The following is a 26,548-nucleotide window of genomic DNA, read 5'->3' on the forward strand; positions in this document are numbered from 1 at the left end:
CCAGAAGAGGAGGGTCCCTGAGGCTCACTGCAAAGATCAAGTTCCCCAAAACAGGACACTCTTAGCTCAGAGCAGAACCCATCCTGGAGAGGGGCTGGGCAGTTCTGTCCCACACTTAGTCACTGGGGCTCTGGGTGGTGCCAACGTTCTGGTTCAGAAAGGGAAAGCGAGTGCTGCCAGCCCACGGTGGACACGGGACACTCCCAGGCACATTCTGGAGTGGCCCAGGTCGGTCAGGAACTCACAGGCTCGGGCGCGGTCTCTGTCCATCCCAGTCCCTTTTGGGGCTCACAGGGAAGACAGATCTTAAATGCAGGGGTTTGGTCTGACTTGTGGGCAGAACGTGGCTCCACATTCAGGACCTGGACCGCAGCGGGGGCGGGGCTCACCTTGCCTTCCTGTGCCTTCTGTGTGAGCAGGGTCCTGGAGAGCGAGGAAGGTCGTCGCGAGTACCTCGCTTTCCCCACCAGCAAGAGCCCCGGGGGAGGCCAGAAGGGACGCAAAGAGCTGCTGAAGGGCAACGGCAGGCGCATTGACTACATGCTGCACGGGGAGGAGGGGCTGTGCCCAGACTGGAAGGCCGTGAGTCTGGGCTGGGCTGGGCTGGGCTGGGCTGGGCTGGGCTGGGCAGGGCAGCCAGGCCGTGTCTGTAGATAGGGGACCCTAGCCCTGCACCCCTTGGCAGCACTGAGCTCTCCTCTGGAAATGGGACGTGCCCGTCCAGGAGGCCTTTGGGGCCCATGGATCTTCCCACCCCTCTGCCTTCAGGAAGGTCCGGGCCAGGCCTCTCCTTTACAGGATGCCCTTTGGGTCTAACTGGGATGTTTCTCCTCCCCCCGCCCAGGAGGTGGAAGAATTCAGTTTCATCACCCAGCTGTCAGGCCTGACAGACCACCTCCCGGTGGCCATGCGACTGATGGTGTCTGCGGGGGAGGAGGAGGCATAAATGAGCCAAGTCATCACGAGCAGCAGGGCCTCCGCCAGCCCTCTGAGCCGCAGTCCCTCCCTGGCCATGTCCCCTCCAGCGAGCACCACCCGTGCTGGGGGAGGGGGGCAGGGGCCTGGGAGAGCTGCAGCCAGTCCTGGGTGAGCTGGAACCAGCGCTGCCCAGCACTTCTGGGCACTCGCCATGGACAGGAGTCAGGCCGGCCTTGGGAGTCCTGGCTGCCCAACCAGTGCCATTCTTTCAAATCGTTATTTTCTACAAATCTACAGCACAACCTAGTTTGTAACCCGTGGGTTAGTACGAGAACCGGGTTTCTGTACTCTTTATATCTCTTCTCAAGCTTCGTCCAGGGTTCATTATTTTTGTCTGCTACCATGTTGTCTCGCATGCCTGCACCCTTGCATGCACGCTGCCCGCATGCCACGTGCCACGCTGTAGCCACAGACCCCTCACTCAGGCCTCACCCAAGGCCAAACTCCAAACACAATCAGAACCAGCCAAAGAAGCATTCCTGGACACACGGCCACCGGCTCGCCACCTCCAGCCTGGACAGCTCACGAGCAGGGACCGTGAGGGCTGTGTCCAGTTACCAGCAAGCCCGGGCTCTTCCCCAGGGTCTTGCATTCAAGGGCGATTACATTTTAAAAAGAAAATCAAAAAAGTTAAGAACAAAAACAACCCTTCACTTTAAAGGGTCTGCAAGCCACGAGGGAGAACGCTGCTCTTCCTGAGACAGGCACAGCAGAGCCTGGAGCCTCCCTTGGAGACTCCAATCTGGGCAATGAAGCCATAGACAGGAATCCAAGGAAAGAGCATCACTTTTTTACAGGAAAAAGGGCAACTCATGGCATTACGGGGGAGGGGGACTTCTGGTTTTGAAAATGATAGATTTGTAGCTTCTCTTCTGTCAAAACCAACACATCCTCTTTCTGCCTGATCCTGTCTCCCCTCCGGACACCCTTCTGGTTTGGGACCAATCTTTTCCTGGGGACTGTCCCCGTCCACGTGCTGGCTGAGCTCAGGAACCGTCCACCTGCCTCTGGGTGGGGCTGCGGCTCTGTCCTCCCAGGCCCATCCTCAACAGCTACCCGATCCGGGGGCCCTGGACAAAGGGGTTGGAAGCCAAGGCACAGAGCAGCCTGTCCCCCCACCAGCGTGCAGGCTGGGGGTGGCAAGGCCAATGGCCACTGCTTGCCCCAGGCAGGGAGTGGTACTGGCTGGCATCCACTCTGCCACCATGTGACCAGGGCCAGCCCCGGGCACATGCGCACAGCATGGCAGAGCCTGCAGGTGAAGCCCACAGCTCCTCTTCCCACGGCAGCACTGCCTCTGCCCACCTGCCTTTTTAAACTCACCTGGGGATGCCCCCCAGAGTCACGCAGGGAGGGTTTTGTCTGCTTCCAGGTGCGAGGCCCCTTCGACTCTGGGAGCTGTTACTGACAACTCCCAATGGTCTCCCCTCCTCACAGCGCCCCACCCAATGTGCCCGCCTGGCTCGAGGCCAGTTCTGCCCAACGAGGCTGGGGACACACCAGGACCATGCTGCCAGGAGCCTCCTGGTGCCTATAAGCTGACGCTGTGCCTTGTCACCCACTGAGCTGCAAGAGGGACCAAGAGGGGGCCAAGGCCAGAGGCCAGGCCTGCGCTGGAGTAAGACACTCCTGAGAGCCACACTCACAGTGGCACTGATTGGTCTGAATGCCCCTGGCTGGGGCAGCAGCTGAGCTGAGGGCCTCACTGCCTGGAGCACTTCGCTGGCCAGGCCCCCAGTCCCACCCCTCAAGTCAAGCCAGGAGGGGCTGCTCACCGTCTAAGGTGTAGTCCTCCTTGGGCTCTCTGCTGCACCCCTCCTCCAAGGCTGTGGCTCTCGGGGCCCTGGCTAGGCTTCACTGGGTCAGAGGCCTCCAATCCCAGGAGGAGCCAGGAATCTGCTCACAGGTGGAGCTCAACGGGGCAGATGTGATGCCTAGATGTCTGGGCCTGAGCCGAGGCCCCTAGGCTGCGGGTCAGCTGTGTGCCCAGGACAACAGCAGAAGCAGGGCCAGGGCTCCTGAAGCAGAGCGACTCCAGCACAGCTTCCATCCTTCAGAAGGGCCGCCTGCCTCCCAGGGCAGCTGGTGGGGAGCCAAGGCACAGGGGGCCATGCTTCTCTCCCTACTCACAGGGCAGCCTTAGGCAAGTCATACCTCCCTGTGCCTCAGTCATTTCCTGTCCTAACAAGGTCGCCTCCGCCCAGCCTGCCTAGTGTCCAGAGCAGAACTGGCCTGGCTCCCTGCTCCCCTCGCACCGCCCTCTGGCAGGGCCTCAGCGCTGAGGCTGCCATCGCCCAGCCACGAGTTTCATCAAGCCTGTGCACCCCCGGGGCTATGTACAAGCCAGACTTTTCCATTTCGATTTTTAAGAAAGAAAGCAAAGAAACATCTCAGATGTTTCTGTGGCATCTAGGCCTGGGAAGGACAGACCAAGGGTCACCCAAATCCCCAAGGCCCCGCACCTGCCCCGGGCCCAGCCTCCTCCAGAGAAGGCAGGAGGCAGGGGTCAACTTCGGAAGAAAACGGTCATTTCATTTGTCCAGACCACCTTGAGTTTTAAGTATGGATATTAATCTTGATGCTTTTTAACTATTGTATTAACTTGCTGAGATTTAGAAATACTGTTTTAAAAAAAAAAAAAGACTTTTTTAATTTCTGTATTTTTTTCTGTATTGTATCCTCATGGGACATTAGGGGTTTTATATGGTAAGCACACCTGAGGTTTTGGTAAGAACATTATCAAATATATATCCAGACGACTCTTCCCTAGAAGAAAAACAATCTTTACACCTGATAAAACATTTTGAAAAGAGAGGTGTTTTTTTTTTTCCTTTACTGGTGCTGAAAGGATGCATAATGAGGAAAAAATAAAACTGTGAGGCTCAAGGCTGGTGTTCTCCACTCATTTAAGTGAAAAGCTGGGCTGGGCCCTGCTCTGACTCCAAGGGGCTAGGCGGCCAGGCGGGGCTGTGGGGAGACCACTGTGGGGGGCCTGCCTTTCCTGCCTCTCCCCACAGGATGGGCACAGCCTGAGTCTGCCCTGAACCACCAGGAAACCAGGCCCCTTGGGTTCTCTTACTCCCTCTGGAACTCGAGTAAACAGCAGAAGGGCACCTCGAGTGTGGGAAGAAACAAGGCTGGGTCCTCCTTGGGACTCTCTGACCTTCCCTGGCAAGGCAATGTCGGGGTGACTGCACTCATACCCATCCGCCCCTGACTTCTAGGGAACGAGGTCCTTCTGCTAGAAGCGGGGCACACGGGAAAGGGCCGTACCTCCTGGCTCCCTTCTGATGGCTGGTGTCCTGGGTCTGCCTCTGAGGAACTGCTTTGGGGCAGCCTCCTCCCTATCCTCTGAAAAGCAGTCTGGTGTCCAGGTGCTGGTCTTGGTCACCTGCTGGTGCTGCACATGGAGGCCAGACCCTTACAAATGTGGATTGGTGCCACTACTTAGCAAGTGAAAGGGTCTGAACTCGGTCCTTGGCCTGGCCCTGCCAGGGTCTTCAAGGCCTGGGGCCCAGCCATAAGTCAGCAACTCTGCCCCCAGAAGCCCCTCCTAGCTGAAGCAGGCAGGTGGGACTCAAAGGTTCCCAGTGCAGGCCAGGCTAGGCCAGCTCCCACGAGAGCAGCATGCCCGCCCCAGCACTGCATAGCCAAGAGCAGCCCAACCTGCCCAGCCCAGTCAACTCTGGCTCCACTCCCTGGTTGGGCAGGAGGGACGCTGTAGCCTTGGAGCTTTCTGAGCACTTCATAACCACTGCAGGGTGGGCTCCTTGGCCCCTCCTCAGCTCCAAAGCCATCCCCGCTTCCCACCACATCTGGAGCAAGGAGCCGCAGTGCAAAAACACAAAAAGGGAAGAGGTCTCCTCCAAGCCCAGAGGCCGAGCCGGGCCCTGAAAGGAGAGGCGCCTTCACCTTCTTTCACAGAAAGCCACACCATTCAGAGCCTGGCGCCCTCCGCCACTTTATTTCTCAACAAGTGAGGGTCAGCACCCACGGTCCAGGGCATCTGAGAGCGTGAAATCCACGGTGACATCTCCAGTGTGGGGGTGGAACTCCACGGTGTAGGTGACGGTCTGGGGGCCACCTGGTGGCACTCTGGGGTCTAGTGTGGTGTTGAAGAAGTACACAGCCTGCTTGCAGTGGGGGTTCCAGCAACAGTACCCCTGCAGGGGTAGCAGCAAGAAGGCGGTGAGGGCTTCTGACACCCCAACGCCCTCCTGGCCAGCCTCCAGCCCAGGCAGCTCACAGTGGGAAGCTGCTGTTCAGGGCCAGGTGACCTGGGGCCACTGAGGAGTTATCATCTGGCTGAACGTGCCAGGAACACCCGGAGCACAGGCGGGTGGCACGGCGGCACCTGCTCTCAGGGCCGGCCCACTCTGGGACCCGCGCACACAGCACTACCTTGTCCTCCGCAGGCTTCAGGAGGCCGGTGCTGACCGTGCTGTCTGGGGTCAGGTGGTATTCCATCCACAGGACGGCCCCGTGGCTCCTCCCGGGCCTGGGGGTGAGGGTGGGATGGGGGGTGGGAATGTTGGGCCAAAAACAAACAGCCGCATGAGAGACTGGCTAAGCATGGTCATGGCTCCCCTCTGCTTTTCAGAAACCTCTCGTCTCTTCCACTTCCATCCTGCCCAGTTAGGAGGCTCCTAACACTCCACCTAACTAAAGGAAACTCAGTAAAATGCTGAGCAAGAAGAGCCACAACCCAAAGCTCCCACTCACTCCCCACAGCCTGGCCAAATACTCAGAGTAACCCTGGGGCAGGGCCAGCTTGCTGCCGGACCAGCCTCCTCGGCCTGAGGTCACAGAAAGGTTTGGCTCAGAAGGCTCAGAGAGGAGTCCAGGCATCAAAGTCTAGAAGATCTCTCCCAGATACTCTGGATGGCAGGCACAGATGGGCAACTGCCCTGCCTCCCCCTTGTCACAGGAGCCCAAAGGGGCTCTGGGCTCACGGCCTCCACCCAGTTAGAAGAAAGTTTTTCCTCCGGGAAGAAGCAGCCCCTCCCCATGAAGGGAGCTAGAGCTGGAGCTGGATGGGCCTGACCACGCATAACAACGACAGCCCCTGCCAATTCCTAACCTGCTTTAATTCCCAGGAGAGTTCAGGAATATGATCCAATGGGTAACCATAGCAACCAAATTCACATTTCTCTGCAGCTATGTGTAACATGCTGCTTAGCTCAAAGGGAGCCTCAGATGTGGGAGGATCTGAGAGAGCCCACTCTGGCTCGCTCTCCCCCCCAGAAGCTGTGGGGACCCACTATACACTCAGGGCCACTTCAGGAAGGGCAAGGCTGAGACAAGGACAGCCATCCCACCCACATGAAAGTGGCCAAAGTAAGTGCTCAGCCACTCGGGCAATAACTATGAGAAAGCAACCCTGCCACTTCCCCCACTCCCCCCACCTTGGAGCCCACACTCACCTCCTCAGCTCGATGGCACCCTCAGCACAGACGGGCTGCAGGGGGACTGGCTGCCGAAAATCAAAGGTCAGGATCTGCTGGGGCTCGGAGCGGCTGCAGCATGGGTACTCCCACAGCGGGTGGGGCTCGGCCTCCTTGCTCTCCCTGAAGTTGAGGGCGTGCTGAGAAGGGAAGAGGAGGCAGGAGTGTGCAGAGACAGAGCCGGGCGGCCAGGGAACAAGGGGCTCATGTCCTCGTCTCCAGAGTTTATCTATGCCAGTGGCCCCTAACCTCCATGGCCCTGGTCCCTCAGGGTAATTGCCACGGTCACGTGGGGGCAGTGGGTCCTCACAAAAGACCACAGGTGCCTAGCCTGACCAGCTGGCTTCTGTTCCTGTCACCACTCACAAACCGTTTCCTCGGTAAGTCACTCTAAGCTTCATTATCTCCCTTTTAAAACTGGATGAGTGGGAATTCCCTGGTGGCGCAGTGGTTGAGAATCTGCCTGCCAATGCAGGGGACATGGGTTCGAGCCCTGGTCTGGGAAGATCCCACATGCCGCGGAGCAACTAGGCCCGTGAGCCACAACTACTGAGCCTGCGCGTCTGGAGCCTGTGCTCCGCAACAAGAGAGGCCGCGATAGTGAGAGGCCCGCGCACCGCAATGAAGCGTGGCCCCCGCTTGCCGCAACTAGAGAAAGCCCTCGCACAGAAACGAAGACCCAACACAGCCATACATACATACGTACATACATACATACACAGATAGATAGATAGATAGATAGATAAATAAATAAATAGATAGATAAATAAATAAATAAATAAATAATAAATAAACAATAAATAATAAATAAATAATAAATAAATAATAAATAAATAAATAAAAATTAAATAATAAATAAATAAATAAATAAATAAATAAATAAATAAAGGAGTTCCTTAAAAAAAAAAGACGTATTTAAAAAAAAAAAAAAAAAGAATCCGCCTGCTAATGCAGGGTTCGATTCCTGGTCCGGGAAATCCCACATGCCGCGGAGTAACTAAGGCCGTGTGCCACAACTACTGAGCCTGTGCTCCAGAGCCGCCAAGCCACAACTACTGAGCCCGCGAGCCACAACTACTGAAGCCCGTGCACCGCAACGAAGAGTAGCCCTCCGCTCGCCGCAACTAGAGAAAACCCACGCGCAGCAACGAAGACCCAACCCAGCCAAAAATAAATAAAATAAAATAAAGTAAAATAAAATAAAATATAAAACTGGATGACACTGCCCATCTCACGAGCTACCTTGAAGACCAACTGTCTATACTGATGAAAACACCTGTCATTTGGACACTTGCCCATTCAGTGACCCTTTCTGAGCACTACAGCTGCCAGATCACCCCCACACAAGGCTCCCAGTCTAGAGGGAGACAACTGGAAGACAAGCGAACACAGTGCCTGGGGGACACTGACCGGCTGAGAACAGGGCTGGGCAGGAGAGCTGCCCGGAGGGGTGATCTCGAGGCTGCCTCTTGAAGGTTACACAGAAGTTGGCAGCAAAGAGGAGAGTGGACAAAGCCCAGCAGGGAAAGGGCAAAGAGCAGCGCAGAGCGGGCCGAGCAGTGGTGGGGTGACTGCAGGGGTAGGAGTAGGGGCTCAGGGAGCCTTACAGGGTTTTCCCGCAGGGGACAGACAGGGCCGGACTTTGGATCTACAGATTCACCTGGGCTCCCTGCGGAGGAAGGCCGACTGGGAGAGGCAGGAGGGTGCATGGTCAGACAACGAGAGATCAAAGTGCCCCAGACCAGACCAGACCAGCAGCAGCAGGGGAAGAAAACTGGCTCACAAAGGACCTGATGGTTATGGAACCCAACAACCAACTGCAAGGGAAGGCGAAGACTTGTCTGGGAGGTTGCTGGGGCCCTGAGCCCAGCAGGCAGGTATGAAGTGGCAGCAGGTCTAGGACAGGAGCACTGGAAGGGGCCAGGCTCAGGGAGGGGAAAGAGAAGATGGATTCTGGAAGCATCAGGTCAGAGTGCCTGAAGTCATCTCGGTGGAGAATCCACAGCTCTTAGCTATTTGGTCTGAGCTCAGGAGAGATGCAGACAGCATCTCTTGGCCAGCAAAGAGAGAAGATGGGGACAGCTATGGGGGTCTGGGCAGGGGCCTGGGGGAGACCTAGAACACAGGACACATTAGGGGATGAGAAGAGGGGAGGAATCCAGGAAGGAGCCTGAGAAGTGGCCAGGGGGAGCCCGGGTGTGCAGTGATTTCTAGAAGCATCGAACAGTCAGTGGTCTGCTGTGGAGAGGCAGGTAAGATGGAAACTGAAAATGTCCACTGGATTTATTTACTTAAAATATGTTTACACAAGTAATCCACAATCACTGTAGAAAATTGTAAACAGAAAGATAAGCAAAATGAGGAAAATGTTAACCACTTCCTAATCACACAACTAACATTTTGGTGTCCACTGCTCCACCCCTTTTTCTCTGTATGTGTAAATTTTTTTCTAATTAAAAAAAAATTGGGGGGACTTCCCTGCTGGCACACTGGTTAAGAATCAGCCTGCCAATGCAGGGGACATGGGTTCGAGCCCTGGTCCGGGAAGATCCCACAGGCTGTGGAGCAACTAAGCCCGTGCACAACTACTGAGCCTGCGCTCTAGAGCCCGCAAGCCACAACTACTGAGCCCACGTGCCACAACTACTGAAGCCCACGCGCCTAGAGGCTGTGCTCCGCAATAAGAGAAGCCACGGCAACGAGAAGCCACGGCAACGAGAAGCCCGTGCACCGCAACGAAGAGTAGCCCCTGCTCGCCGCAACTAGAGAAAGCCCGTGTGCAGCAACGAAGACCCAACACAGCCAAAAATAAATAAATAAATAAATTTATATTATTAAAAAAAAATTTAATATTGTACACAATTTTTAAAGGTTACTTTCCATTTATAGTTATTACACGTGTGAATTTTCTTAATACATAAAAATGGGATGGTGCTCCCTGCCCTGCCCTTCTAACGGGGCTCATGACTCTTCACATCCATCCTGGCCGAGTCAAATATCACTGGCACTTTCAAGACTGCTCTGGGTTCTGGGAGATGCAGACCCTGGTGGCTGACTCGATCCCCTACTGATGTACAAATAACCCTGCAGGACCCTCCTTCCACATCCCACCCCCCTCCATGCTCAAGCACCTTCCCCTGGAATGGAGTCCCCAAAATGAAAATGGCTGGCTCAGAAGGTTGCCAAAATTGCCTTCTAGAGAGACTGTCCGAAAAGAGAACAAGCTGCTGACACTGACAGGAATGGTTCCAGTGGCCTGGTGGTGGATGGGCCCCAACCCAAAATTCTGATTCAGGGGTTACAGCCCAGGGCCTAGAATGGCCTAATACCAGCCAGACTTGGAGACCCAATGGCTTCTCATGCTCATGGTGAACCAAGTAGAACGGATACACCTGCCCTCGCTGCCCCCAAAAGAGGAGCTCCCTGCATGCTGCCCGCATTGCCCAACCCAGGTCCCTCCATGGAAGCCAAACGTCCCCATCAGAAGCCTGTGGCCATGTGGAGTGGGTGGGTGGACACTGCGGGTGGGAGCTGTGGCCCTGCCTACCTTAATCATATCATCCATGATGTGCACATCGAAGCCTTCACAGTCACCACAGGGGCTCCGGATCCTCCACAGGTCCTGTAAGGAAGGCACAGCCTTCACTGACACCCACCCGGCCAGGGCACACCAACATCTGCACTCACCCAATGGGGGCGGGTGGGCAGGCACGCCAAGGGTTCTGTGGGACAGCACAGAGATGTCCACGCCCACCCAGGCACACGGAAGTGTGGTGACAAGAGCAGGAAGGGTAAGTGAGGTCAGGCTGGGGGGCTGCCCCAGGTCCAAACCTGAGGCACATCTTGCTGCTCCCTCAGGCCTGGAAGAAATGCCCACAGTTGAAGGGACCCAGAGACACCAAAGACCCAGGATGGTTCCTCAAACCTGTAAAGCCTCCCATGATCCCAAGCCCTCTCCTATGAGGGACAATCGGCCAGAGCTACCAGGATAGTGTCTCTAACTCCCTCCCTGTCCATCCTGAACACCGGTTCATTGGGAAGAGCTCTATCAACCAGTTCTCGAGGCTCTACGCCTATAAAGAGAGCATGAGGACAGGATCCCACGAGGGGACCAGAGGTGCACTCAGGCCAGTCAACGTTGCATCCTCTGTCTCTTGGACGTATGCCTAGGAACAGTGTCATTCTCCACATTCCCTCTTTGGCCATGAAAACCAGAATTTTCATGGAATCTGATCAAGTGAATAAATAACACAAAAGAAATGCCCAGAAAATTAAGTGATGGACCCACTAAGCTACCAATGGATAAAGCTGTTCTTATCAAAGAAATATCAAATGACGTTCACGCTACATTTCAGGTTAAAAGCATTTCAAAATCCTTTTAATAAAAGATGTCTTTCCCAAAATGACTTTGTGACTGTGGTTCTGCTTTGATGAGAAAATTAAAATGAAGCTTTTCAATTTTTCTCGCATAAAGAAGCTGACTCACCCATCTCAAAATGCTTTTAACAACTGGAGCCTCAGCTCTCTTTTTTTTTTTTTGCCAGAACAGTCACTTTACTAACAGGACGGGGGGGCCAGGCCCCTCGGCCCAGCGTGGCGCGGTCTGCGTGTGAGGTATGGTAACAGAACTGGAGCCTCAGCTCTTAATGAGAGCAGAGCAAGCTGCACAGCTTATCTTCTGAAACTCTTTATATCTTAAAATTATTCTGATAAGCCATAATTGTAAAATGACAACACAGCCATTTCCATTTCATGTGCTTCATTTTTACAAAGGCAAGTCTCTTCTATTCAGCCCTGTAGTGTGATGACAAAGAAAAACAGAGGCCCAAACTATTAAGACCCTAGTTGCTCCATCTGCATCCAAAGTCTTTACAAGAAAACAAGGTCCCCCCCATCCCCTGCCCGAAAACTTCTGGGTGGCCTACCCTGAACTCCACGACCATCATGTGCAGCGAGGCAGCCTGGGGCATCACCACAGCGCCAGGCGCCAGGTGCCTGTCCACAGCAGTCCGTACATACCAGAAGTACAGGTTGTGCCACGGAAGCAGGCTGGTGGTGAAGAACGGCTCACCCAGGAGGAGAGAAACCTGGCGATCAGAGCAAGAAGCAGGACCAGGGCGTCAGAAGGATTCGGCTGAGGAGCAAAGGACAGGTTACAAGTTTCACAGGCACATTCATTCATTCATTCACTCACCCACTCGGTCAGTCAGTCAGTCAACAAGCATGTCAAGGTCTGCACCTGCCCTTGAGGATACAAAGATGAGAAACAGACATGAGCCCTGCCCTCAGGAGTGCAGAGTGGAAGGGGTAGCAGACAAGGCTGGGGGCCAGCCTCAGAGAGTGCAGTAAGCTCTGACAGAAGCAAGGAAGGGGCTCGTGGAGAGACTCTAGAGGTAAGAGCATAGGGAAGGGCTTCCAGGATGGCATCCTGTAAACCCTACTCAAAGCCTTATCATGACAATTTATTATCAGCGCTAGTCTGTCTCCTTCACCAGGCTCGGAGACCACAGAAGTAGGGACAGAGAAGTGGCAGCATAGTATTCCCAGCACAGTACCTGGCCCAGAGCAGATGGTCAGTGAAGGTTTGCTGATTAGATGAATAAATGCATGAACAGGAGACAGAAAAGCAAAGGAGTAGGGATTACAGGCAGAGGGATGGGCAGAAGCAAAAGCAGGGATGTGAAAGAGAGCAAGGCCCTTTTGGGATCAGACGAGCCGGTGGGGTAGGACGGTAAAGAGCGAGGCCACAGAGGTGGAGAGAAGCCAGGTCACCAAAGGCAGCTGATGACAGGTAAAGGGGACTGGACTCTGCCCTGGAGGCAAGAGGGGATCACGAAAAGCTTTAATCAGGGTTTAATATCAGAAGAAATGTGCTTTAGAAAGATCCCTCAGGAGTTCCCTGGTGGCCTAGTGGTTAGGATTCTGGGCTTTCACTGCTGTGGCCCGCGTTCAATCCCTGACTGGGGAACTGAGAGATCCCACAAGCCGTGCAGTGTGGCGAAAAAAAGAAAAAAGAAATATCCCCTTAGTATGCAGGAAGTAGGGAGGCGACCTGCAGGTGGAGCTGGGGACAGGACATGACTTGGGCGAGCACTGCTACAGTCCAGGCAAGGAGGGGGGAGTCTGTGTCAAAGGCAGGAGAACCAGACAGCAGATGCTGAGGAGCCAGACCACCCAGGGCTGGGCCCAAGCAGACAGGCATCAAGGACAGGGCCAGTCCAAGATGACGCATGGGTTCCTGGATGAGATGACAGAGATGCAGAAGGAAACAACGAACACAGAAAGGGGTTGGCCCTGTGTATTCCCTGCTCCCCCAACATCGAGGCAAGAATGCCCACTCTCACCACTTCTACTCAATAGTGACCTGGAGTCTAGCCAGTGCACCATATCAATGGCTTTCAGAATTTAAATTTTCCTTCTTTCTCTTTTTTTTTTTTTGGCCGTGCCGTGCGGCTTGTGGGATCTTAGTTCCCCAACCAGGGACTGAACTCATGCCCCCTGCAGTGGAAGCGTGGAGTCCTAACCATTGGACCGCCAAGGAATTCCCTAAATATCTTTTTAATCCTCATCTGTAAGGGAAAGAAAGAGCAACTTGTACACGAATGATCAGAGCAGCATCCTTCATGGTAGCCAAAAAGGAGAAACCACCCAAATGTCCATCAACTGTCCATCAATATGGATAAATAAACGTCCATCAGTATGGACAAATAAAATGTGGTATAGCCATACAGTGGAGTATTATTCAGCAGCAAAAAGAAATGAAGTATTGATTTATGCTGTAACATGAACGAACTTTGAAAGAAGCCACCTATGAAGGACTATACGTCGCATGATTCCATTTATATGAAATGTCCAGAACTGGCACATCCATACAGAAGGAAAACAGGCTAGTGGCTGCCTAGGGCTGGGAGGCTGGGGATAAATAGGGAGTGACTGCTAATGGGCAAGGAGTTTCTTTCTGGGTGATGAAAATGTTCTAAAATTGACTGTGGTGATGGTTGCATAATCTTATGAATATACTAAATCACTGAACTGTACACTTTAAATTTCTTTGCTGTATGAACCATATCTCAGAAAGAAAGCTGTTCTTAAAAAAAAGGCATGGGAGGAAAACAGGCAAAAGGCTTAAATAGATATTTCACTAAACAAGATATAGAATAGCTAATAAGCACATGAAAAGGTGTTCAACATTACTAGTCATTAGGCAAACACAAATCAAAACTATGAGACATCACCACACACCCACTAAAATGGCTATACTAAAAAAAAAAAAGAGACAATACGAAGTGTTGGTAAAGATATCGAAAAACTGGAACCCTCATACATTACTGGTTGGGATGTAAAATGGTATACCCGCTTTGGATAACAGTTTAGTAGTTTATTTAAAAGTTAAACAGTGAATTCCCTGGCGGTCCACTGGTTAGGACTCGGCACTTTCACTGCTGAGGGCCCAGGTTCAATCCCTGGTCAGGGAACTAATATCTCACAAGCCTTATGGCGCAGCCAAAAAAAAAAAAAAAAAAAGTTAAACAAAAATATCACACAATCCAGCAATTCCAAGCCTAGGTATCTAAGGGAACCAAAAACACAAACCCTCACAAAGACTTAACATACCCATGCTCACAGTAGCATTATTCATAATAGTCAAAAACTGGAAACAATTCAAATGTCTACCAACAAGTGAATGGGTAAACCAAATATCACACAGTCATACCCTGGAATACTACTCAGCATTGAAAAGGAACAAAATACTGACACATTCTACAACACAGATGAACCTTTCAGCCATGAACAGTGAAATAAGCCAGACACAAAAGACCACATATTGTATTATTCCACTCACATGAAATGCCAAGAAAAGGCAAATTTACAGAGACAGAAACCACATCAGTGGCTGCCTGGGGCTAGGGGCTGGGTGATGGAAGTTCTAGAACTAGACAGTGTGACAGTTATATAATTCTGTATATTTACTAAAAAAATCTTCAAATTGTACACTTGAAATGGGTTAATTTTATGGTATGTCAATTATATCTCAATAAAGGGGTTAAAAAAAAAGTTGGCAAGAAAGATGACAGGTTCCAGCTTGAAGGGCCTGTGGGATATGTGAGATTTGAAGACCCGGCTTGGACATCCACGATTCCCACATGGGAAGGGATGTGATGGTCCTGAGAGGAGATGCAACGGAAGAGGAGAGGACAGACAAGGAGAGAGCACCAAGGACGCTTGCAGGGAAGGACCAAGTGAAGGAAGAGAGACCGATGAAGGACTGAGAAGGAGCAGCCAGAAAGAGAAGAGGAAACCCTGGAAAGGCAGCCTCTTAAGGGCCTAAAGAGAAGTATGTTGAGGAGGGAGAGGCCCCTGTTGTGAGGGTGCAGGAGGCCAGGGAGATGAAGCGGCAGGGAGACCGTGTCTAGTAGCTAAGGATACTGAGGGCCGGGAGCAGTTTCGGAGGCACACGGGAGACTGAGGAACAGATGGGAGGCGGAAGCGTGCACAGCAGTGCTGTGAAGGGAAAAGGGAGGGGACACGATGTGCCGAAGTCGCTCCCAGCAGAGCCCGTCTGCCGTTGCTGAAGGAACAGCCATTAGCCACTTGAGAGCTGTGCAAGTATTTGCTCAGCAGGCATCTCTGCAAACCTCACCACACCCTCAACAGCGGCAAGTTCTTAGCTGGTGAGTGACTGGGGGACACACAGTGAGGTCCGGAGAAGGGGGCAGTCGGGCTATCTCAGAGCCGTGCTGTCCAGAGCAAATGTAGAGCACTCACTACTTACCTTTTTACCCTCCAAGTCTGCAGGTGTTAATAATTCAGGCCGTTTCTCTATTATATTAATTTTATCTTCCAAGTGGTTAGCCTTGAAGATCTTAGAGAGAAAACAAAACTATTGTTTTTGTCCACAAAAAGAACATCTCAGTTGCTTTATCTGTGTGCAGTTCTCTGGCCAAACAGTTCTGGAGCACCACTTTCAGCTGCTTTGCAGAACTTCTCCCATCCAAAGGCCTCCTACAGACCTCAGATGAGATCAGGAGCAAAATGTCATAAGAGCAAAAGAAATTTCTCTTGCAGGCACACTGGCAAGACTTAGCTGTAGGCTTGTAGTTCTGGTGGAGGTAGGTTATCCTTCAGAGAGGGAATCACTGGCCAGGAGGAGGAACACTGTCACAGAACCAACCAGTCAGGTCAGTTTGTGAGCAGTGACTCCGTGGGCGCTGGTGCCCCAGAAACAAATCTCAAATTCAGTTCTATCACCACAAAGATTTTAGTTTTTTTAGTTTTATGTGAAGTGAGGAGAGAAGCCTACACTTCGTCAGCCACAAAAAAACAAAGTAGAGTCTAAACGCTCACTGCTATTCAATGACAGCCCTAGAAGACTTCCAGGCCAGCTCTCGACTCAGGAGTCACAAGAACTTCACTGGCAGCTGCTACTTCTCCCAGTTCCCTTGGTACCAGCACTGCTTCAAAGCGATCAATCCCAGACTCAGGAAGGCAGGCCCCACAGGTCCCCTCATTATTTCAGTAACAACAATTATCACTTACTTTTTTCATCAGTCTATGAGAAGCTGCTGAATTCTCTATCGTAAATACCTGAAGAGGATACCATGCTATTAGTTGTAGGAGATGCACTTAACAGAGAAAGAAAACAAAGATTAAAATGCAACTGCAAGGCAGAGGACAATGTCTAACTAATTCTACCTGTGCTCATTATCCCCCTGGGACAGTACAACATTCTGCGCTGAGCCTAGCGAGGTGGCAGACTCAGACTCGGAAGCTGTGGCGATGGGGCAACAGCTATAGCCTGACTCCTGCCCGCACACGAGGCAACAACCCCTCAGCCACCAATGCAAGCACGCCCGCCACATATGTGGCAGCTGCACTTGAAAGAGCTTTAGTCACAAAACCGTGTACCCAGACCACATGACACCCGAACTCAAGAGCGGCCGTCAGGAACCTGGTAGAAGGCACATGTCCAGTACCTGCTCTGCCCCAAGGTGATGGGCCAGCATGGAGAGCAGACTGCCATCACTGACGCACAGGCAGACGCCGTCCGGCTTAAGCACCTGCAGAAAAGAACAACCTCAGCACAGATTTTCTTACAATGTCAAGAAATTCCTGTTGACAAACTGACAGGAACATTTCCCATCTGACCCCCTAACTCACTCTGTGATTATTCAATCTTGATCTCCTCCTCACTCCATCCCCTACACGGCCTGGCTGGATCTTCCCATGCCCTAACACCAGTCATACCTGCCTCCCAGGCCCAGGTGGTAACCAGCACCCCCCTCCAACACACCCACCTCCCTCACCTCTCCCCACCATCAGGAAAGACTGTCCTCAAGCCGTCCTAGAAGGCCCAGCTGAAGGGCTGCCCTGTTTATCAGAGGCAACCTCCCAATCCACGACCACAGGCCTCTTCCCTACCTGGTCACAGCACAGAAAGCCGTGGGCACGTCAAATGACTCCCCAAAGCAGGAATGCCTTTATGGGTCAACAGACCCCTCTGAGAGAAACTTAGGATGGTTGGGACCCTCCCTCCCCCAAAAAATGCATGCATGTGCATACATGCACACATATTTTTCTGCATATGACTCCAAGGGGTCCAGAGACTGCCGTCCAAACCTTGTGTGTGGTCCCCAGGCTGAGAGACACCTTCCACAGGCAGCAGGGAGCAAAGGTCTTTCAGGAGAGTTACATGACAAAATTTACATTCTAGAAAATTTTAGAAAGGAAGCAGCAGATGAGAGGAATAATGGGATGGCTGAATCCACAAGGATCACCCAAAGGAATTGCTGGTGACCGTAAAGGCAAAGTGTCCAGAGGGACAAAGGCAGGGGCCAGGGAGAGGCTCCCATAGAAGAGCAGAGAACAAGCCCTCAGGTAGTCCAGAAACAAGCTCCCTGGCCTCTGACCGAATGCCCGCCCAGAAGGAGCCGGCTGAAGCCACTCATGGACAGAGAAGGGAGCACAGAAAACAAAACCAGCTAATCATAAGTGAGCAATGAGCTCGGTCGGGTCCATGGGACAAACCCCTCCTGGCCTACAACCACCTAAGGGGCTGGACACTTACCGTCCTCAGGGCCTGGACGTATTGATCAGTTCTGTTCTGATCATTGATCTCTCCAAACCGAGGCCGGTTCCAGAGCAGGTGAGCCTGGCAGTCGCACACAGGGCGTGCTGGGTGGGCTCTCCCGTCCTTTTCGGGGCTGGGCCAGGAAATGAACAGACACAGGGTGATGACCTGCTAGGCACCAGCGAGCATGAAGGCACGGCACAGGGACCTGCCCCAGGGAAATCGAGATGGAGAGGGGACACACCCATGGTCCTCTAGGGGGCATGAGTCTAGGCACTGGCTGTGGAGTGGGCGTCAGAGGTCGGAGGGCCCTCCAATTCAAGGCTTTTCATATATATCTGCTCCAAATGGGGGTCCTGCCACTAGGGGAGCCTCTTCTGAGTACACACAAACAGGCATTGAAATACCCAGTCACAAACTTCCGCTCTTATTCTGTTCAGATACAAATGTGCCCACTCAAACCTCTACAGGGTTCGTACAGGGAATTTATATAAAGGCACAGTGTCACAAGCCCAGTGCCCCACCCAGTGAGGCTCGGGGCACACCTGGTCCTCTGGAGGCTGTACCACACACAGTAGTCGTCGTGGTGGGCTACCAGGCAGAGGGCTGAGCCCTGGACAACTGGCTCCTCTTCTGGCAGGAAGTACACACACTGCATCCAGTGGTCGCGCCACTGAAACAGGAAGAGAATCAGCTATCACCAAGCTGCAACAAGAGCAATGCATCTAATCCGGGGGCCAAAACCCAAGTCAAAAATCAATTTGCAGGGAAACCACTGTGTGGACTATAGATAGCTACTATGGCCAAAGAGATAAAGAAGAAAATCCTCAAGTCAGAGAGGCTAAAGGTTCAAAATCTTGCTGGAACACTGCTGGCTTCAGAAAGATAGAACGTGGCCTAGGGCAGTGGTCTTCAAGGTGGGCTCAGGGGAGGGGACTCCAGCCTCTGCCGTGTGCTGTGTGCCGTGTGTGTGTGTGTGTGTGTGTGTGTGTGTGTGTGTCTTCTCATATCTAGAAAAACACTAAATTCATTAACAGAGACATTCGTGACTAGCAGTAACCTTCCCGTGACTAGCAGGAACCTTCTGCCAAAATGTATACTTGATTGCAAGTATCTCCCCTCCACTAAAATCAAATCTATACTGACCTCCTGCCCCCACCCACACCTCTTCAGAGTAGCTCCTCAGAGCTGAGAGGCTGTCTCCCAGGCTACAGTCCTCATCTGGCTTCAAATACAGTTAAGTCACAACTCTCACACTGTGGTTTTTTTTTTTTTTTTCAGTCAACACATTCTATCCTACCTGATCTTGAACTTAACTTAAAGACAGGTGAATGACATTCCCATCTATCTAAGATGTCTATTTGAATATAAAAGCTAGAAAATTAAAATCTAACCAGATACATTCTGGAAAAAATAAACACTAACAAGGAGGAAAAAAAAGATTCTCTAAAACCTGTTATTCATTCTTTACTATGCCTCCCTGACCCCTCCTGGGCTCCCACAGTGCCTCCCTGTCACCATGTCCCTCCCACACACCAGCCTCCCAGGTCTTAATGCTAAAGAGCTATGATAGCCAGAATCCACTGTCTGAGGCTGATCAAAAGCAGTTTAGTGAAGTCATGAGGGAGATTCATTAGCAGCTCTTCAAATTCGAAACAGTCCAAAAGTCACCACTGGTAGAGGAAGGACACAAGCCCCACAGTCAGGACACCTGGGGACAAGCACCCACCAAGGCTGCCTACACCTGAGGCCCTGCTCCCCTCATTGGGCCCAGCTTTGTGTGGTTACCCAGCATGTCTTATATGAGGATTCAAGGAGAAAATACACATAGAAGCACTTTGAAGATATACAAATGAGAAGTATTAACATTTTAATGAAATTCTTATGCTAATTTTGCAATCACCACACTCCTAGAGTGGAGCGGGGGCAGCTCAAGGGCCCAGGAAGACTGACCGAAATCCCACAGCAGTCACGACCCTTTGGCCTAAGCAGTAACTCAGGTAGCAGGATGAGATGCTAAGGCCTTCCCTGAAGTCACCATGTATACACCCAGAACCAGCAGCTGAGCAGTCAAAACAAAGCCAGTGCCCAGCAAGTGGTAACAGGAAGTCAGAACACACAGAGGACAGTGCCCAAGGCCTCCCAGGTGGAGGGAACGTTTGATTCCTTGGTCCTGAAGCACCTTTCCCACTTTCTTCCCTTGTGTTTGTGTACAGAGGGGTAGATAATACATGCACATGAGAGAAAACTCAAAAGATATAAAAGGGTCATGGAGTGAAAAATAAGTTTCCTTTCCACCCCTAACCTCCAGCTCCCTTCCCAGAAGCAACCCTTTTTACCAATTTCTGTGAATTCTTCCCAAGATACCCTTACATACATGCACCACACATAAAAGCTCATAAACACATATATTCTTATTTTTAATAACACCAACGTTGGCATAGCACACACTGTTCTGCGCCTCTTGTTGTTTCACTTGATCTATCCTTGAGATTGTTCCACATCAGTGCAGAGAGAGCCACCTCACCCTCTGAGTGGATGCAGGAAAATGGACTTAGCCAGTCCCTGCTGGTGGCCTCTAGGTTGTTCCAGTCTTTTCTATTTAATCAGGGCTGCAGTGAGTATCCTGGCACACACGTCATTCTACACGTATGCAGCTCCATCCAGAGCCTAAATGCCTAGAAGGGGCATCACTTCCCATCCTGACAGACTGTGGGCCTTGCTGCACTCCACAACGCTCTGGTGATCACCCTCCTGAGCTGCCCCACGGCTCCACCAACAGTGTGCAAACTCTGAACTTTATTCACTAATACATGAGAAACAGTATTTCACTGCAGTTTAAATCTGCATGGTTCTTGGACTTCCCTGGTGGCGCAGTGGTTAAGAATCCACCTGCCAATGCAGGGGACACGGGTTTGAGCCCTGGTCCGGGAAGATCCCACGTGCCGTGGAGCAACTAAGCCCATGTTCCACAGGTACTGAGCCCACGCTCTAGAGCCTGCGAGCCACAACTACTGAAGCCCGCGCGCCTAGAGCCCGTGCTCTGCAACAAGAGAAGCCACTGCAGTGAGAAGCCAGCGCACTGCAATAAAGAGTAGCCCCTGCTCGCCTCAACTAGAGAAAGCCCGTGCACAGCAACGAAGACCCAACACAGCCGAAAAATAAATAAAATTAATTTTAAAAAATATTTTTAAAGAAAAAGGAATATAATATGTATTTCCTTTTCTGTAGTTCACATCCTCCCCACTTTCCATTGAGCTGAAGAAGGTAGATTTTGAGGCCACAGAAAATGCGGCTGTAGACAGGCTGTAGTTCTCTATCACAAGCTAATCTGAGGACCCCTGGATTACTCAGTGGGCAGGTCTAAGAGTGGCTGTACCAGGACGAGGGGAGAGCCAGCACACCAAAGCTGCCCTATGGCTCACTGTGACTGCTGGTGCTGACCATGAACTTGGCCTGAGAGGTCTATCTTATATCTTACTACAGCTAGCCTTGCTTTTTTTTCTTTTAAACTCTTCTTTGACATTGATTCTGCCATAGTCCCTTCTATCTCTAAATTCTTAGGAATCTAAGATTCAACATGCTCCTTTCCCAGGACCAAAAGTGGACAAGTTTCCTGATTTCCACGAAAACGTGCTCAGCTCCTGCCTCTTACCTGGAGCTCCTCTGGATCCGAGTGTGCCCAGAAGGGGGCCATGGTGCACTTGATCTTCCCCTCAGGGTCCATTTCAATATCCCACCAGGAGAGAACCACCTGAGCTTGGCCAGATGCCAGAGGTTCAAACTGCCTGCTATGGGAGGCTGCTGAGCTACTGACTTGCTTGCTGAAGTCCACACTATGGAAGAAGCATATTTTAAGCTCACACACATATTTAAGCTCACACACTCCATCTTTAAGCATTTATGGTGACCTCACCAGCAATGAGACTTGTTTGCAATGGACTCCTGATGTCAAAATGAACTCAAAAAGAACTGCCAAAGACCGCAATTCACCAAGTGTCTCCAAACGCCATGACCCTGGGTGGCTCCTTGGTACCTGAACATAGGCAGCACGTCGCTGAGGACAGTGAAGTCAGTGAGAGACACCTGGTTCAGCTGAATGTCGTAGACAGAGGGCGCGCCAGGACACCTCTCCAGTTCCAAGGGGGGGACGATGACTTGCTCTCCAAGGCTGGTCTGAACACGGATGGGAAACAGCTTGTTCCATGACCACATCCTCCTGGACTCCACCAGCTGCGCGTAGACGGTTGCTCTGTGAGGCACTGCCTCACAATTTTCCTAAGTTTATATTAAAAAAGTAAAACAAAAGAACAAAAAAATAACCAGTTACGTTGACCCACAGTAATTCCCATTGAGCAAAAGAGATTTATTCCCTAATATTAGGCAGGTTTAGTAACATCTAATGCCTTATCACTATTAGGACAGTGAACTGTTTTCAGCCAATGCCCTTGGGAACAGAAGAAACCAGATTTCAGAAAGAATACACATTATGCCTAAGACGACTTATGTCAGGTAAGTTCCTAGCTACCTGACACTCTTGAATATTTCAAAAATAAACCTTAACTGTCATCATGCTGATTAACTCCCACACCAACTGTGAAGAAAGAGTCTAAGTCTTCCTGCTAAGCAGTAATCCTGGCACTGAGCTCCGAGCTTCCCTTCAGTGTAGCTCTCACCCAGACACCAGAACCTTCTTACTGCACAGCCCAATGGACAAGTGTCCACCCTCAACCGACCTGACCTCCTGGCCTCACCTGGCACTGCCGACCACTCTCCTCACTTGGCTTTGGCTGCAGTCCCTCATCCAATTTCCCTTCTGCCTCATTCATCCAACACGCTCTACACGCCAGGCAATAGGGGCCCAGCCATGAAGAGGACACTCACAGCTGCTACCGCACAGAAAGCACAAGCACAGGGTTTCTCTACCTCAGCACTAGTGACCTTTTGGATCAGCTGATCCTTTACTGTGGGGGCTTCTCTGTGCATTGTAGGATGTTTGGTAACATCCCTGACCTCTACGCACGAGATGACAGTAGCACCACCTCTCAGTTGTGACATCAAAACTGTCTCCAGACACAGCTCTGGATGAGAAGCACTGCTCTCCCACTCTGTCTCCTTCACAAAGCTGTGCTTCCCCTGCCCATCCCTCACAGAGAGAATTCCCCAGAGACCTGGTCTGGACCATCTTTTTCTCCCACCGTGTACTCTCCCGTTTGACCTCAAGCACTCCATCTTCATTTACCAAATACATGTGCCCAAATGCCTCCTAGTCCTCTCTACTTGGCTGACCCTCAGCTCAAAGTCTGTCTAAACCAAACAAGTCACCTTCACCTCTCCCCCACCTTCCCAGGCCTGGTCCTCCTCCCAGTCAACAGGGAGCACCACCATCCAAGCCAGTCACCTACACCTCAAACCCTGGCATCATCCTCAATGCCTCCACATCTAAGTAACAGGAGTCCTTGACCACCTTCCTCCTCCCCGAGTCTACTTCTCTGGGTTCCATTTCTATGGCCCTGACTAAGGCCTACCTCAGCCCAGCACCTGGACAACTCCAGCCACCTTCTAACTAGTCTTCCTGCCTCTAGTGTTGCACCCCAGCTGCTCTCCACATGCCTGCCTGCGTAAATCTGACACTGATCCTCTGCTTAAAACCCTTCTGAGCTACCACATTGCCTTCTGGAGCACCGGGGCCCTTCTTGGTCAGGCCCTGCCCAGCTCTTCAGCCTTCTCTCTTACCCTGCCTCCCACACACCCATAATCTGACCCATCTTCACATCTTTGTGCAGGCTGACCTCCTCTGCCGCGACTCCCCGCAGCTGCCAGGCCAAACCCTGCTCACTCTCAAGACTGACTCAGCTCATGCTTCATCTTCCCCAACCTCCCCGCCTTCTCCCACCAGAGTGGGCAGGACCTCACCCCACCGACCACCATCAGCGTGGACCTCAAACTGTACTGTGACCACCTGCCCACCTACCTGCCTCCCCAGGAGCTCATCCTCGTATTCTTGGTACTCAGAAAAGGGCCCTGCAAAATGAAGGTACCAATAAATGTGTCTCTGAGATCAATTCCTGGGTCACTGCAATACCACATGGACTGTCAGACACTCCAGCACCCCAGTTCCATGACCTCCAATGTGGCAGGAAAAGGGACACGGTAATGGAGACTGTGTGCCGCCATAGCTCCTTCAAGCTGAGACTCAGGCTGGGCAGACGGGGACAGGGATCAGAGTGGACAGTGCACACTCGGCTGCTACGGGCCAGCTGGGAGAGGAAGCTGAGGACGGCTGCCAGTGCGCCTTTAATTACTAGATGAACTAGAGATAGACAAATTGGACAACATTAATTCTAAATATCCTTGTTCTCTATTTCAGGGATTCATCTAATTGATGGTTTTAATGTGGAGAAATAGAAATAATTTCTACCAAAGTTACTAGGAAGAATTTTGCATTTTGGAGATGACGAGATATCTCACGCAGGATGGGGAGCTGGAGGACGATCACCATCACATGCTGACCACATGAGTAATGTGGACGCTGGCCCCAAATGCCTTGGAAGGAGCCCCCTTCCTCACTCCAGGGGTACTAAGTACCCCTCAAAGAATCCCGGGCTAAGACAGTTACGGGCTCATGTGAACAGTGCCCACATGGCAGGTGCCAGCAGAAGCAGCAAACACTCACACTTCCCCAGCCGGCCTTTGCCTCTGAGTCTCCACCTCCCAGTTTATATTCATAAAAAAGCAAGACCAACATCTCTGAGCTAACATTTTCAGCATATCTCTCCTTTCTCAAAACAACTGTCGGGGCTTCCCTGGTGGCACAGTGGTTAAGAATCCACCTGCCAATGCAAGGGACACGGGTTCAAGCCCTGGCCTGGGAAGATCCCAAATGCTGCAGAGCAGCTAAGCCCGTGCGCCACAACTACTGAGCCTGCGCTCAAGAGCCCGCAAACCCCAACTACTGAGCCTGTGTGCCACAGCTACTAAAGCCTGCGTGCCTAGAGCCCATGCTCCACAACAAGAGAAGCCACCGCAATGAGAAGCCTGTGCACCGCAATGAAGAGTAGCCCCCGCTCACCGCAACTAGAGAAAAGCCTGCGCACTGCAATGAAGACCCAACACAGCCAAAAATAAAAACAAACAAACAAATTTATTAAAAGAAAAAAAACTGCCAAAGATTATCACCACCCAAACTCCTTCATCTGGAACAGCCTGGCATTCACAGTCTTCTGTCCTCTACCCCATTCTCCACATTAGCTTACAAGCACCTTAGGCTGGTATTCCCACTGACCTACCAAACAGGTCCTCCACCTGAGACATCTCTCCTTTTCCTCAGTGCCTTTCCAAATTCCACCCTCTCCACACATGTCCTCATCTCCTTCCTGACCCTTGACCTTTTCCACCAGCCCTAAACCAAATGTCAGTGGTGCTTCTGCGTACCTCTCCATTTGGCCCATCAAGTCCTTACCACTGCTGACTAGTGTGGATGTAGAAGCAAGAAGAATGGCTTATACTTCTCCCTGGATGCTAGAACACCTTACACACAGGTGACATTCAAAGAATGTTTGCTGAATTGAATTTGAAGATAGTTTCTAGTCTTTTGACTCTAACCTACTAAGACTTGGCATTCAAGAGGCACAGAAGTCATAATTGAGGACAATCAGAATCTCGTAGGAATCAAAGGGTGCCCTAAGGTGTACAGAGAGGTACTGAGGGCTCGGGCTACGTAGAGCGTGCTGTGTCAATGAGAGCTGTGTGAGTCAACTGAGATCACAGCAATTTGCCCAAAGGAGGCCCTCAGTCCCCTACCTGCACGAGATGCCTGTGTGCGTGTTCATAGGAGGGCAGTGCTCCCTCCCCAATCAGTTCCGTGTCAAACAGCTCCGTGATCAGGATGTTGGCACGGCATGGCATGTCACCATCTGAGAAACAAAAGGAAAGAGTCAGAAGCAAGCAACAGATTGGAACAAATATTTACAGCAAATATGTAAAAGATAAAAGGTTAATAGGTCACTAAAATTGAAAGCACGTACATATGCTGAAGTATTTAGAAGTGTCATCATGTCTGCAACTGACTTTTCAACGCTTCAGCAAAAAAAAAATAAAATAAAAGCCACACTGACATAACACGTACACATCAAAATGCTAACGAGTGACTAAGTCTTGTTTAAGAGAACATGGGTGTTCAGCATACTACTCTATCAATTTTTCTGTATGTTTAATATTGCAAGGGACTTGTAAAACTGATCAGAAAACTACAAACACCCAAGAAGAAAACCAGGCAAAAATACAAATAGTTCAAAATAGAAAGCAAATCAATCAAATATATGAAAAAATTTTCATTCTTATTAGCAATTAGAGAGATACAAACAATTAAACTATTAACTAATAAATTAGCAAAAATTATTTGAAAAGCAAAAACTGAATGCTGGTACTTCAGATATTTCTAGGCTGCAGAGAGGGGGAGAAAACTAAAGCAAGAGAGAGGCTGATTCCACTGATACCCAATGATACAACTGAGATCCAAGATTCAGAAACCCCAGTTCCTTACACTAAATCCCCCTTAATCAAGTTAGTTTCTTGCTACCAAACAATCCCCCAAATATCAGTTTTTTAAGGACAGTAGGATTATGGAAGGTCTTTCTGTTAACTCTATTTTTTAAACCTCTATAATATAATGTAAAGTAATGTTACTTCTACAATTACAATTTTTAATGAGCCGAGATAAAACTGACTTTGGAAGGGGTATTCATCATGGAGAATTAACTGTAAACACTCCTAATGGCTCATGAATTACAATTTGACAAAGCCCACTCATCTTCCCTACACAGAAGACAAGTATCACAGATGAAGCAAGAAAAGAGCAGCATTAAGAGGTTCAAAGAAGGACGCAGTAGAGAGAGCTTGAACCTTGAGTCATAGAGAGCTGGGCCTGGATCCCACTTTCTAGCCTTAAACCCTCAGTCCTGACCATAAGTCACCTCATCTGTAAAAGAGTGGTAGGTTACAAGATCTGCTTCACCTGGTGGTGTTTCGAATAACAAAGGTAAAACCTATCCAGTTC

General features: G+C 51.0%; 2 protein-coding genes across 3 annotated transcripts in view; one reads left to right on the forward strand and one right to left on the reverse strand.

Annotated features, from left to right (window-relative positions):
• Window positions 1-3,570, forward strand: part of SMPD3 (sphingomyelin phosphodiesterase 3) — a 28,607-nt gene extending 25,037 nt beyond the window's left edge. The window contains exons 8-9 of the mRNA XM_061172854.1: window positions 420-582; window positions 845-3,570. Of these exons, the coding sequence (XP_061028837.1) occupies window positions 420-582; window positions 845-946 (265 nt within the window). The 3' untranslated portion in view covers window positions 947-3,570. The remainder of the gene's footprint in view (window positions 1-419; window positions 583-844) is intronic.
• A 1,344-nt stretch (window positions 3,571-4,914) lies between these two features.
• The window catches only part of PRMT7 (protein arginine methyltransferase 7), a 49,705-nt gene continuing 28,071 nt past the window's right edge, over window positions 4,915-26,548 (reverse strand). For both annotated transcript variants that reach the window (XM_061174349.1, XM_061174350.1), the window contains 13 exons: window positions 25,294-25,406; window positions 21,527-21,768; window positions 21,146-21,326; window positions 18,036-18,163; window positions 17,488-17,623; window positions 16,397-16,480; window positions 15,960-16,007; window positions 15,196-15,285; window positions 11,348-11,509; window positions 9,970-10,044; window positions 6,402-6,562; window positions 5,380-5,476; window positions 4,915-5,141 (listed from right to left, as the gene is read on the reverse strand). In XM_061174349.1, coding sequence (XP_061030332.1) covers window positions 4,962-5,141; window positions 5,380-5,476; window positions 6,402-6,562; window positions 9,970-10,044; window positions 11,348-11,509; window positions 15,196-15,285; window positions 15,960-16,007; window positions 16,397-16,480; window positions 17,488-17,623; window positions 18,036-18,163; window positions 21,146-21,326; window positions 21,527-21,768; window positions 25,294-25,406 — 1,697 coding nt within the window. In that variant the 3' untranslated portion in view covers window positions 4,915-4,961. The remainder of the gene's footprint in view (window positions 5,142-5,379; window positions 5,477-6,401; window positions 6,563-9,969; window positions 10,045-11,347; window positions 11,510-15,195; window positions 15,286-15,959; window positions 16,008-16,396; window positions 16,481-17,487; window positions 17,624-18,035; window positions 18,164-21,145; window positions 21,327-21,526; window positions 21,769-25,293; window positions 25,407-26,548) is intronic.

This window comes from Eubalaena glacialis, chromosome 18, assembly GCF_028564815.1.
Source record: "Eubalaena glacialis isolate mEubGla1 chromosome 18, mEubGla1.1.hap2.+ XY, whole genome shotgun sequence".
Taxonomy (NCBI): domain Eukaryota; kingdom Metazoa; phylum Chordata; class Mammalia; order Artiodactyla; family Balaenidae; genus Eubalaena; species Eubalaena glacialis.